Source organism: Silurus aristotelis (assembly GCF_946808225.1).
Source record: "Silurus aristotelis genome assembly, chromosome: 15".
NCBI lineage: Eukaryota > Metazoa > Chordata > Actinopteri > Siluriformes > Siluridae > Silurus > Silurus aristotelis.
In genome coordinates this window covers 6,422,967-6,436,521 of record NC_139588.1, presented here as the reverse complement: position 1 = coordinate 6,436,521, position 13,555 = coordinate 6,422,967, and the positions used below count along the sequence as shown (strand labels likewise).

Sequence of the window (13,555 nt, the reverse complement as noted above, 5' to 3'; positions counted from 1 at the left end):
TTTCAACCAAACGAGGCGTGGCTCTCTCGCGCCACTCCACCCCAGCAATTTTACTATGAGCTCCGAATTCAGCCCCAGTGACTGAAGATACATAATAGATGACGTTCTGCCGGGTTGCTTCAGCTCAAAGCTATGACGCATCTTTTTTTGTTTTTTTGATCCTCGACGGTTCTGCACTCGGCGTGATGCTGCGCCTCGTGCAGCGGCGCACGTCCTCTTCAATCTGCATGTACTGCGGTCCCACCGTTTAAACCCTAGAGATCCCTCATGATCTGTATCCACACCATCACCTAGTGGTGTAAGAAAATATCATATCGCGATATTGTGTTTGGCGATACTGTATCAATTCTAAAGAAAGAAGCACTCTAGATATTTCAAAGATTTTTTAAAAGCTTTTCTGGGCCTTAAATAATTCTAAACCGGGCTTATTTTTCTGACGTCCATGTAATGCCGCCTCTAAAGCTCATTGAAATGCTAACGCAGCACTTTAATATGGTTTTGTTGGTTTACGTGGTTGTTGTAGTTCTTTCTGTCGCAAGTCGAAGAAGAATTCGCTGTGTTACGACTGCAAATGAGACCAACAGCCAATCAGATTTCTGTTATCGAACGCCGCTCTCTCAGATTGTACCACAGATTAGATTTTTCAGCTATGGGGATAAAGTAAAGATAAATGTAGGCCACTCGTTAACAACGTATTTTTTGCGTGTTTTTATGTAACGTAGGTAAATTTCATTCATTGATGTGAATTTCATTCATAATGGTCTTAAAAAGTCTTAGATTTGTCTTGAAACCTGCAGAAGCCCTGGAAAGGCAAATCCCATTGTGTGCTTTTTACATAATCTTTTTTTTTTTTTTTGGCTTTGCAGATGGTCTTGTTTTATTTATTAATTTTTTTTGTAATGTCACGCTGAATTTCCAAAAAATCTATTCTATTTCATTCCTAAAATAAGAAACCGATATATCCCAATACAATCACTTTTGCTTACAGTATCGTTATGCATCGTATCGCCAACCGCTGTATTGCAGTACGTATCGTATCGCCAGATCCCATCACACCGTTCGCTCTTTAAAATCCCTGCAAATCAGCGTACATCAGAATTTTTTTTTTTATTTTATAGAAAAATAAATTTCTTTGGTACAAAATAGGTACATAGACACACAGTCATAGAGTTCCGGCCAAAAAAAAAAGCAATCATCACCATCATCATATGGCATTACATCACATCAGGACGGTGCCAATGTACTCGGTACTCCGAGTTGCTCTCGTCTACACAATGGCTTCCTTTCACGCTCGACGAGACTCGTACCGAGGAAAAACTAAAGTCAGACAGCGTGGAAAAATTCGGAAAGGCGTTATGTAGAATCGGGGAAAATAAGGACGGATCTAGTTCGATGTTCTTGTCTTTCTTTTTTCTTTCTCTCTCTCTTTTGTCCTTACTTCTATTATATTGATAGTAAAAAAATGCATGAGAAGAATGCCTTGTATTAAGCCTGGTCAGTTTTATGTGTGTGTGTGTGTGTGTGTGTGTGTGAGCGAGAGAGCGAGAGAGAGAAAGAGAGAAAAAGAAAGCACACTGCTCTGTCACCTGCCACGCTGTGTTTCTCTCTTTTAACAGCTTCAGCTTATTGACTGAAGCTCAGTGTTCCAGGAGCCGCAAGCAGGATCTTAATGTTTATCCCCAAACACTCAGAGGAAGAGTGTGTGTGTGTGTGTGTGTGTGTGTGTGTGTGTGTGTGTGTGTGTGTGTGTGTGTGTGTGTGTGTGTGTGTGTGTGAGAGGTAGATATTTCTTGCAGTATGACCTTAGCCATGCTGCCTGCTCTAAAGGGCAGAATCACTCAGGATTTAGAGGGGCAGATATTTTTAGAGGGACGTGGCGTCGCTCGGCCACATCCGATAAACCGTCTTATGCGTTCTTTTCTTTTTCCGTCAAAACATTTTCTCTCCCCGAAGACGTAACGAAGAATCGAACTGTCGGAAGCAGATGGCCCTTTTTTTGTTTGTTGTTGTTTTTTTTGTTTTTTTTTGGGCCGAAGTCGGTCAGCTCTGCGTTTCTGGGGGCGCGAGTGCGCGTGTTTAGCGAAAGCCCAGTCGCGGCTGTGGCGCAGCGTTTCGAGCCACAATGCAGGCCTTTGTGCAGTGTGTTTGTTTACAATGATGCCCTCCTGCTTTGCATAACTGCACAAGGGAGGGCCGGTCATGTGATGGAGAGAATGTGAGCACAGAAAGAAAAAGAGGGAGAGAGAAAAGAAAGCAATGCTATTAAATGGACTATCAGTGCTGTCTGTGTTTGGGACGTTTTTTTTTTGTTTTTTTTTCTCCTCCCCTCTCGTCAGGCCTCGAGCTGGATGATGTCATGCACTTTGGGATGAGAGCTGGAAGGTAATGGAGGAGAGGTTATTCCAGAGCGCTGCCAGGGTTTGAAACATACTCAGTACTAGACTCCAGGGTTCGATCGGTTAGAGCAGAGGTCTTCAACGGTTTTTCAGGTCACGGACCCCTAGGCGATAGAAACATGGGGCAGGGACCCCCAATACAAGATGTGTCAAACAAACCCACTGATATTAATAGAAACCAATCATATTACATGTTAACCACATTGTTGTTGTAGATGCGTCTTTTTTTCAGATGGTTCAAAAAGATATATTTTGCAACGAAAACCACAATTTATGTTGTTGTTCAGTTTTCTTTCAATAGATTTGCAGTCCCCTACATTTTCCTCTTACTCATCAGGTGCACTGTTGTACATCGACACAACAATTTGATTTGAATAGAATTTCAATGTAACATTTAATTTTGTATCTTTGAAGTTTTTACCCATGTTTATCATCAAACTCATTATTATTTGTGATTATTTGGGACCCGTGAGTTAGTCGATAGAGGAAAGTCAAAGGGCCACGATTAAAGGACGTGGGATCATTTAACATATTCCGTCAATAAACCATGTGCTCACGGGACATACTCCGGCGTCTCCGGTGATTACGAGATCCGTCTGAAACGAGACGTCACACATATCAGCGAAGGTGAACCGGAGAGAAGCGCTTTAGATCTGTCTCACACACACACACACACACACACACACACACACACACACACACACACACACACACACACACACACACAGGTCAGATGCATCTATATCTATATATATATATATATATATATATATATATATATATATATATATATATATATATACAGTGGGTACGGAAAGTATTCAGACCCCCTTAAATTTTTCACTCTTTGTTATATTGCAGCCATTTGCTAAAATCATTTAGCTTCATTCTTCTTCCTCATGAATGTACACATAGCACCCCATACTGACAGAAAAACACAGAATTGTTGACATTGTTGCAGATTTATTAAAAAAGAAAAACTGAAATATCACATGGTCCTAAGTATTCAGACCCTTTGCTCAGAATTTAGTAGAAGCCCCCTTTTGATCTAATACAGCCAGGAGTCTTTTTGGGAAAGATGCAACAAGTCTTTCACATCTGGATTTGGGGATCCTCTGCCATTCCTCTTTGCAGATCCTCTCCAGTTCTGTCAGGTTGGATGGTAAACGTTGGTGGACAGCCATTTTTAGGTCTCTCCAAAGATGCTTAGCTGGGTTTAAGTCAGGGCTCTGGCTGGGCCATTCAAGAACAGTCACGGAGTTGTTGTGAAACCACTCCTTCGTTATTTTAGCTGTGTGCTTAGGGTCATTGTCTTGTTGGAAGGTAAACCTTCGGCCCAGTCTGAGGTCCAGAGCACTCTGGAGAAGGTTTTTGTCCAGGATATCCCTGTACTTGGCCGCATTCATCTTTCCCTCGATTGCAACCAGTCGTCCTGTCCCTGCAGCTGAAAAACACCCCCACAGCATGATGCTGCCACCACCATGTTTCATTGTTGGGACTGTATTGGACAGGTGATATGCAGTGCCTGGTTTTCTCCACACATACCGCTTAGAATTAAGGCCAAAAAGTTCTATTTTGGTCTAATCAGACCAGAGAATCTTATTTCTCACCATCTTGGAGTCCTTCAGGTGTTTTTTTTAGCAAACTCCATGCGGGCTTTCATGTGTCCTGCACTGAGGAGAGGCTTCCGTCGGGCCACTCTGCCATAAACCCCCGACTGGTGGAGGGCTGCAGTGATGGTTGACTTTCTACAACTTTCTCCCATCTCCTGACTGCATCTCTGGAGCTCAGCCACAGTGATCTTTGGGTTCTTCTTTACCTCTCTCACCAAGGCTCTTCTCCCCCGATAGCTCAGTTTGGCCGGACGGCCAGCTCTAGGAAGGGTTCTGGTCGTCCCAAACGTCTTCCATTTGAGGATTATGGAGGCCACTGTGCTCTTAGGAACCTTAAGTGCAGCAGAAATCTTTTTGTAACCTTGGCCAGATCTGTGCCTTGCCACAATTCTGTCTCTGAGCTCTTCAGGCAGTTCCTTTGACCTCATGATTCTCATTTGCTCTGACATGCATTGTGATCTGGAAGGTCTTATATAAACAGGTGTGTGGCTTTCCTAATCAAGTCCAATCAGTATAATCAAACACAGCTGGACTCAAATGAAGGTGTAGAACCATCTCAAGGATGATCAGAAGAAATGGAGAGCACCTGAGTTAAATATATGAGTGTCACAGCAAAGGGTCTGAATACTTAGGACCATGTGATATTTCAGTTTTTCTTTTTTAATAAATCTGCAACAATTTCAACAATTCTGTGTTTTTCTGTCAGTATGGGGAGCTGTGTGTACATTCATGAGGAAGAAGAATGAACTTAAATGATTTTAGCAAAAGGCTGCAATATAACAAAGAGTGAAAAATTTAAGGGGGTCTGAATACTTTCCGTACCCACTGTATATGTATATATATATATATATATATATATATATATATATATATATATATATATATATATATATATTATTTTTTTTTTTTTCTTTCTTCTGGTTTTGAAGTTTAGCTTGAAACCTTTTAGATTAGCTGATTATCACTGGGTCGTCTTCAGGATTACAGCAGAAACGTACAGCCGAAGCAGAGCGGCGTGGAGAAAGCGCAGGATTTTACAGTATCCGTGTGGGAGCATGACGTTCCGGCGTACGCCACGTTACCGCGGTGAATCGGGCACGCTTCAGGATCAGCTGTCCTTGCGATAAAAAGCTGCTGTCTAGAGCTCACTTTGAGTTTCTCTGGCCATCAAAAAAACCTCTATAAGGGCCATAAACTGGTGCCTTGAATAATGCAGGCTGTGTGTGTGTGTCAGATGCTGAAACATAGCAGGTGTTTAGATGTTTTTATATATATATATATATATATATAAAAAGGGTATGTGAAAATTTTCCATGACTTTTTAGTTTGGGGGGGAAAAATGTGTATTTTTATGTAGTTATATATTTTTTTTAGAAAGCTGACATCCTGTTTAGAGTGGAAAAGAACCGAGTGGGTGGGAAGGAATGCGTTCTCGATTCATTTTTTCTTCTTCCTTTCCTTTAACCCTGAACGTAAGTGCGTTGTGAGCCGTCGAACACGCCGAGAGCTTGCATGAATGACTTATTTGCGTCATCGCACTCTCGTTCTCTGTTCCCCTCTCTCTCTCTCTCTTTCTTTCTCTCTCTCTCTTTCTCTCTCTCTCTCTCTCTCTCTCTCTCTCTCTCTCTCTCTCTCTCTCTCTCTCTCTCTCTCCTCTCTCTCCTCCTCTCGCACCCCTTCGCGCTGCAGTCAGGGATGACGCATCGGCCTCATCAGCACCAGCGTAGCGAATACAGGATGTGCGCGTCGCTTTAGACTCGCAGACGGAGCGAGAGAGAGGAGAGCAGGACGCTGGGTTTGTGCACGGAGCTCTGTAGAAAAGCCGATTAGCGTCCGTGGCGTCCGCGGCGTGTTAATGACATCACCCCCTTCCCCTCCCCTCCCTTTTAAACCAGCACTTTTTTTAACTATTCATTTATTTCTTTTGTAGTTTGTTCTGCTTTTCTCTAAGCCCTTGCAAGAAAGAGAGAGAGAGAGAGAGAAAAAGAGAGAGAGAAAGCAGTAGAATAGGGAGGGGTTAGCTTTGAGCGAGCAGAGAGAGAGAGCGAGCGAGCGAGAGCAGCGCGTGTTTGAGGATTTTGCGCACACAGGAAGAGAACAACGAGCGGAGTATCGCTGTCCCCCCCCCACACACACACACACACACACCGTTCCTTCGCTCTCCATTTACACCGGCACAAAAACGTCGGATTTCAAATTCGCTGCCTTTCGATCCTTCAGAACAGAGGGGTGTTTCCTGGTGCCAGTCCTTTTACTTCAACTTCGTTCTCAGCCGTGTGTGTGTGAGAGAAAGCAGCATGATTCCGAAAGGGGCAGAAAATGACCAGGTTACTCGCACGCCTTGCTGCGAAAACGCGCGCGCCTCTGGCGTGCCCCCGGTGTGACGCGAGTAGCCGCAGGAGAAACGTTGCGCGCGTTCTGTGTTTTCCGCTCGATCTCTCGCCGCTGACGTCATGTTGAGTCTGCAGGATTCGGTCTTCTTTGAGATCAGCATCAAATCGCTTCTCAAGTCATGGAGCGGGAACTGTGAGTACCGGAATGAAATGCAGCGCGCGCGCACACACACACACACACAGCAATAAAGGAGGGTTCCAGAAGTTCCGAATGCATGCAAACTTGATTGGCAATAACTTAAGGCGTGCGCACACACACACACACACACACACACACACACACACACACACACACACACACACACATGTATCTAGAATTCCTTAAAAACAAGGGCCTGTCACTCTTATACCTCAATACTACGATCTACCACATAAGCTTTTTGCATGGTACACATTAAATTGTGCAGGATAGCATTGTCCTTCCATCACACACACACACACACACACACACACACACACACACACACACACACACCAGAACTCCCTCCTGCAGCACGAATTCTGTTCTGATGAACACTTTCAGAGTGTCTAAGGGTGGGTCTGAAACATTGTGAGTTTATTTTTTTGAGGTCTCCTGTTCCAACTGAGTCACACAACCAAACAGACATGACTCAGAAGGAAGTGCATGGGAGCGTAGTGCCAGGGGAAAAAGAAGGGAACAAGAAATCCAGACTCGATCGCGAGGAATGGGAACACGCCGGAGCGAGGAGCAACGCCGAAAAACAAAAACACGCCGGCGTCACAAAGCCACGCTGTACAGATGTGTGTGTGTGTGTGTGTGTGTGTGTGTGTGTATGGGGCCACACAATGAAAGGAAACATTAATAATCCCAGTGGATTGTTCCGAAATCCACACACACACACACACGTATTGCTGCATTGCTGAATTGTGGCAGATTTATTTGGGTTAAGGGTCACATGACCACGGTCCATTTTTGTCATTCAGTTATATGAGTCCTATTTAATCTGCTCATCTTTAATCTGTATTGTCTTCTATAGTCTTGTCTATAAGCTTAAATGCGTGGTGTTATTTACGTCTGTACTTTTGAGTGTCACCCAAAGCTGGAACCAAATCCTCGTGTGCGTCCACACACTTGTCCAATAAACCCGATTCCAATATGAAACGAATAAAAAGCAATATGGCGAAAGATGAACAGTTTCGATATCTCAATTCATTCAGCATGGAAACGTAATAGTAGTTTAGCCGTTGGACTTTGAATCTGAAGGTCATGAGTTCAAATCCAAGTCGTTTCTGGGCCCCTGAGCAAAGGCCCCTTAACCTCCCACTTAGCTGCTCAGTTGTATGAATGAAGCAAATGTAAGTCATTCTGGACAAACGAACGTCAGTGTAAACAACGCGTTTCTGGCTAGCGGAGGTTAAGAAGGACACGGCTCAATCAAAAAAAAATAAGGAACCGTCTGAATAACGTTACATTTCGAGCCACTTCACAGTGGAATCTTTAATATAAAATGGCAAATTGGGAGGGGATGGGGGGGTAATGGTGATCGTAATGGTGTCAATTTCAACCCATCTTTTAAAAAAAAACACGTTTGAGGGTCCTGTGTATGACACGGCTCTTCCTCCCGATTCGCTTAGCTTGTAGACTATTGAGTAAACGTGCCGCCTACAGACCTCATATTAGACGTTAAGCAGAAACATCGCCAGACGGCACAAAAGCAATTTTGCCATAATTTCGAGTTTTCGGGAAGCCGGTTACGTTAGTTTGCGTCGCTAATCTGCGGAATCGATAAAAACGTCCGATTTTTATTTAATTTTTTTTTTTACAATTTTGCCCGAGGCTTCAGTGTCAGGAAGATCGATGATGATCGCGGATCACGACGCTGCCCTCAGTGTCTGGAGTTTTAAGTTTGATGCAGATACATGAAGGTATCGTAAACAGCTTCAGACGCTTGTTTCGCCTTATCGACCTAACGTCGCACTTTACTCGCATCTGGCCACACCCACTTTTTCCTCACCACGTCTGAGGCAATATCGTTTCTTAGCAGTATTTTACACAGCGATAGGACAATTTTCAGAGCCTGTCTACTCAAAGTGCAGTTCTGTCAGGGGATTTAGGATTTTATTACATAGATAGATTTCGTTTATTACAACCTCGGCACTGCCCCTCTGACGGACTACGTCTTGCCGATTAGAACTTTTCTGACTTGCAGCTAAGGTTTACGTGTGGTTATGGAGCTGTATATAAATTCAATAATAGTTATATATGTAATTGCGCTCGGGACAAGTTCGGAAGTTTTTCTGTTTTGGAGGCACAAAAAGAGAACAGCGAGCGACTGGAAGAAGGTCCTTTGGAATCCAAATGTGAAATTTTTTTGGCTCTAATAGAAGGACTTGTGTAAGATTAAGAACAGGAGAGATGATGTTAGCAGGCCGTCTCACGTCCACGGTCCAATACATAGTAGTCGTGGAGACTTATTCCAAGGGAAAGGAAAACCGATCCAACATGGCTCCCATTCCATACTTCGTCACCGTCATCTGGACTGCGGCTTCTTGGAACCAACTTCATCAGACAACAAGACAATGAGTCTATGCTCTGTAAGCAATATTAAAAAAATACTCGTCTGGATTGTTCTCTTTTATGGAATGACCTGCCCAGTCACCGCACCTAAATCCTATGGAACTGCTCTGGGATGAACCGGGATGAACCACAAGGTCAGATGGTAATCTAACGAAGAACATCTTTGGTAAAGCTGTTATTCAAAATGTAGTAAAATGAAAGTGGAACATCTGTACTTATATTATTTGTACTCCAACAAACGTGCGCTTGCGTCTTAAAAACCCATTAACGTCAGGTGTTTCCAAACTCATGCTCACACCTCCCCAGCCCCCGCATTTCACTGCTAAATCTTTTTTTTTTTCTCAGCACATTCCAGATGCTTTCCGCTTGCAATAGTGCTGCGTCAGAGCAGTGCCGGTTTGCAGTCAGACTAAAGGATAGTTTAGGATCGTCTGAGCTCATTGTCGGTGTGCAGGATGTGATAAATGGCTAGATCTGAAACCTCAGAGGAGTAAAACCTCGCTTTTGTACCACTAAGACTGTTATTAGGGGGCCGAGCACATAATTTTTGTTCCTCCATCTCTTCTTATTCGTTTCCTTCAGTGTACGAAGGGCACTGACCAAACCATTGGATCAAGCTAAGGTGATGAAATTGTCGCAGTGTGTTTTTAGGACTTACCTAGAAAAGTTCCTACAGCAAATTTTCGTATGCATCTGTATTGCTTAGGTTCTCCAAATAAAGCCTCAAGGCCAACAAGAACCAACCCTAACCCTAGGATTTTTGACCTATCAGTGTCCAACTTCTAAGAAGAGCATGGCCATAAACATGGAAGTTGTAAACATTGTGGACTTCACACACAAAACCAGGAAGCCTTTATCACTGCTGAATGCTCACGTCATGTTTTTGGAGGTTTTGGCTCGTCTCTAAACCTCTGAAACTTATAATTACCCACAAACCTTGTCTCTTCACTCCACCCTTTCTCTGCTTCCATGACCAGGGCCTGACCCTGAAACCCTGTTTGCTGTGCTTCACAGGAAGATTTTTAATGAAAATGAAAGTGGTCAAAGCCTTATTGATACCAGCTTTGGTTTTCTCTCAACTGTTGTCACGTCTTCAGGAAGGTTGAAGCTTCGAATGTTTGGCCGGTGCTCATAGTTATTTACAGCTGCCATTTTAAACGAGTGAGCACTCGCGATCGGATTTCACACTCTGTTTCGGCTGGAGGAATGCTGTCTCACGTTATGTCCATCTTAAAAGCCATTTGTTTTCAGGCAGGAACTTGATGTAAGACCTGCACAGGTTGTCGTCCTGGTTTTCTGACGAAACTTGCACACAAACCGGACAGCAAACGAAGCTGGGAAATGCTGTTACTGTTCACTGAGATAGAACATAGATAGGATCTTTCGTCGCTTTCTGAGACGTATCGAGAAGCATTCTTTTGTATACTATAGACATTATGTGGGTATCGGATGTTGAGAGGATGGGACATCAATAAGACAGTGGTAGCACAAGTGACTCGCATAGTATTAGAAGGTGATGAGACAGTGATAAGGACAATTGACATTGAACATTGATTGGACAAAGTTTGTTACTATGTTTGGACATTGATAGGTCAATGATTGGACATTGGTAGGACAGTGATTGGACATTGACAGGACAAAGATTGGTACAATGATGCATTCTTCGGAACAAGATTGGTACAATATTTTGTCAATGTTAGGACAAAGATTGATACAATGTTTGGACATTAATGGGTCAATGATTGGAGATTGGTAGGACAAGGATTGGTACAATGATAGGACATTAAGTCAATGATTGGACATTGGTAGGACAAGGATTGGTACAATGATTGGACATTGGTAGGAGAAAGATTTGTACAATTTTTTGTCAATGTTGGGAAAAAGATTGGTACAATGTTTGGACATTGATGGGTTAATGATTGGACATTGGTAGGACAAAGACTGGTACAATGTTTGGACATTGATATTACAATGATTGGTACAATGATTGGACATTATAAGGACAAAGATTGGTACAGTGATTTGAAATTGATGTCAATCATTGGACAGTGATGAGTCAAAGATTGGATACTTATTTGACAAGTTATTGGGCAATTAACCATAATAAGACATTGATGAGGACAATTGACATTGACAGCATAACAATGTGACCTTGAGAGGCATCCGTATGGATTTTTGCAATCGACTATCGACCTCTACACAAAGATTTGTGTGTGCTGTTAGAAAAGCCCATTTCACATTTAGTCCCTGTTCCCTATTATAATAACCTCTACTCTTCTGTGAAGATGTTCTACTAGACTTTATGGAGTATGGATTTGTGCTCATTAAATTACAAGTGTGTTAGTAAATTCAGGTAGTGATGTAGGTGAGGTGAGGAGGCCTGGGGTGCAGTCAGCATTCACATTCATCCCAAAGGTGTTTACTAGAGTCTAGAGCTCTAAAGCATCAGATCTTCCATTCCAACCCATGTAAAGCAGATCTTCATGGAGCTGGCTTTGGGTCATTTCATGCATCCACAGCCAGAGATGTTTGATACAATAGGTGAGCCTCCAAGTTTGGGAAAGAACTGCATATGGCTGGGAAAGTCAGGCGTCGCAATACTTTTGTAAATGTAGTGCAGGGGTCTTCAACTAAAATCGATCGAGGTCCAGTGAATGAATCCTCCTCGCCAGAGGACAATTGCGAGGACAATTCTATAGCTAAAAACACGAACGAGTGAACGAACAACTTTTATTGGACACATTATAAATGAATAAATAAAAAAAAAGCCAAAGCGTCACATTTTTAATTTACCCTTATTCTCTAACTCACTCAATGTATCTAATGTTTAACATTTGCTCTCTTCATCAGCATCATCAAATATCATATCAGCTTGATGTGTCTGATATAAATAAGGTTTTATTAGAAAATAGTGTATATATTCATTTTCATCATAAGAAAAAGTTTCGCAGTCCGACTGGACGCATCTCGCGGTCTGGACTCGGACCCGAGTTCGGCAGTTGGCGACCCCCGGTGTAGTGTATGAAGTGTGGTTTCTTTGAAGTTTTATTTGAAATTGGAAAAAAGAAAAAAAAAAAAATCTTTGAGAAGCTCCGATCGCCCGAACAGCTTGAGTGCTTTCGCTTTTCTATGCTCGAAAATAGCAGAGATTATTCTCGACCTGAAAAAACAAATCTGGAGGTTTTCTAATTTGACGTAAGAGCAATAACCTGTACATAACCTGTAACGTAAGAGCCGGCCGATGGCTGCTCCTGTCCTTTTTAGATCGAGACCAGAAGCGTACGTGACTTCACCGTCTCTGATTCTGTCTTTAAATAGCACAACGTAACTGGAGATAATAATGGGGCTGATGTGGGTGATGTCATCCTGTGTGTGTGTGTGTGTGTGTGTGTGTGTGTGTGTGTGTGTGTGTGTGTGTGTGTGTGTGTGTGTGTGTGTGCTGTGTGCTCTAGGAAGCCGTATTTATTGTAAAGGTGTGTGCAGGGCTGTATTTTTTGAGCACTTATTCTTCTTTATCGTCCTTCAGACCTTCACAGTGCAGCCGTATATAATTGCTGGATACGGGCTACAATATATTTCAACGAACGTTCTGTGGATTAAGGAGGCACGTCGCTGTTCGTTCTCTACGAAAAAACCTGAACTACAGCGGCCACAATTACCAGTTCAATGGGGCTCCACTGAAAGGGGGCGGAGCTTTCATGGCATTTCGACTCGTAAGACAGATCATCTGCGTGAATCCTCCCACATGTACATCCTCATGTTAGTGAGGCGAATATGGGGGTAGTTTGTAATAAAGCGCATGCTTAGTGGTTCAGATACGAGTTCAAATCCCAGCACTACCAAGCTGCCTTTTGGGCCCCTGAGCAAGGCCCTTAACTCTTATTTGCTTAGTGCATAAATGAGAGAAAAAAAAAAGAGGATGAGATAGAAGATGATTTGTATATATGGTTGTATTACGTAAATGTAAATTCAGTTTGGCGTATAACTCTGGGTCTGGTTATGTAATATGATCATAATAAATGTGTCTGGATATCGGGTAGAGGCTTTAATATTATTATTATTAGTAGTAATAATATTCTTATTATCCCAGTGCTGTTCATTTCGAGTCAGAAATCAGGAGCTTTATGGGTCTTTATGCACTTTATCATGTATTCTGTTTTTATTGTCGTTTAGGCCCAGAGTTGTTTTTATGGCGTGCCTTTTTTTGTAGAAGGAGAGTCTTTACCCGATTTACTAACAAGTCAATAATTAACCCTTTCCAATGCGTCTTTTTTTTTTTAGATGGACTCAGGCTTGACATGGTTATCTGTGTGTTCAGGATGCAGTCTGTATGATACAATTGACAGTTTTTTATATGGCATTATATGGAAAAAATTGCTGTTTTAAGAACCCCCACTCTCCACGTGCTGATGCAGGTGACGTGAGGAGGTCTTGTGTGCAGTCAGCGTTCACATTCACATTCCAAAAAAAAAAAAAACAGACGGAGCAATCAGGGGTCCCAAAACTTTATAGTGTATTCATGTATCGAGAGTAAAACCATCCTGTACATACATCCCATAAAGACAGAACAAACAATGGCACCTCTGGTTCAACCACTGGGTTTCTGCTCGTTTC

The 13,555-nt window shown here is 42.6% G+C and overlaps 1 protein-coding gene across 23 annotated transcripts in view; it reads left to right on the top strand.

Moving 5' to 3' along the window:
- The window catches only part of fryl (furry homolog, like), a 106,921-nt gene that overhangs the window by 29,603 nt on the left and 63,763 nt on the right, over nt 1-13,555 (top strand). For 4 of the 23 annotated variants that reach the window (XR_014536974.1, XM_083562844.1, XM_083562851.1 and 1 more), the window contains exon 1: nt 5,768-6,535. The exons of 18 other annotated variants lie outside the window; for them this stretch is intronic. Coding sequence is in view for 4 of the 5 variants with exons in the window: in XM_083562844.1 (XP_083418970.1) it covers nt 6,463-6,535 (73 nt within the window). In the remaining variant the exon portion in view is untranslated. Of the gene's footprint in view, nt 1-5,767; nt 6,536-13,555 lie in introns of those variants that run through there. One more of the 23 variants, XM_083562842.1, reaches the window with a different exon arrangement.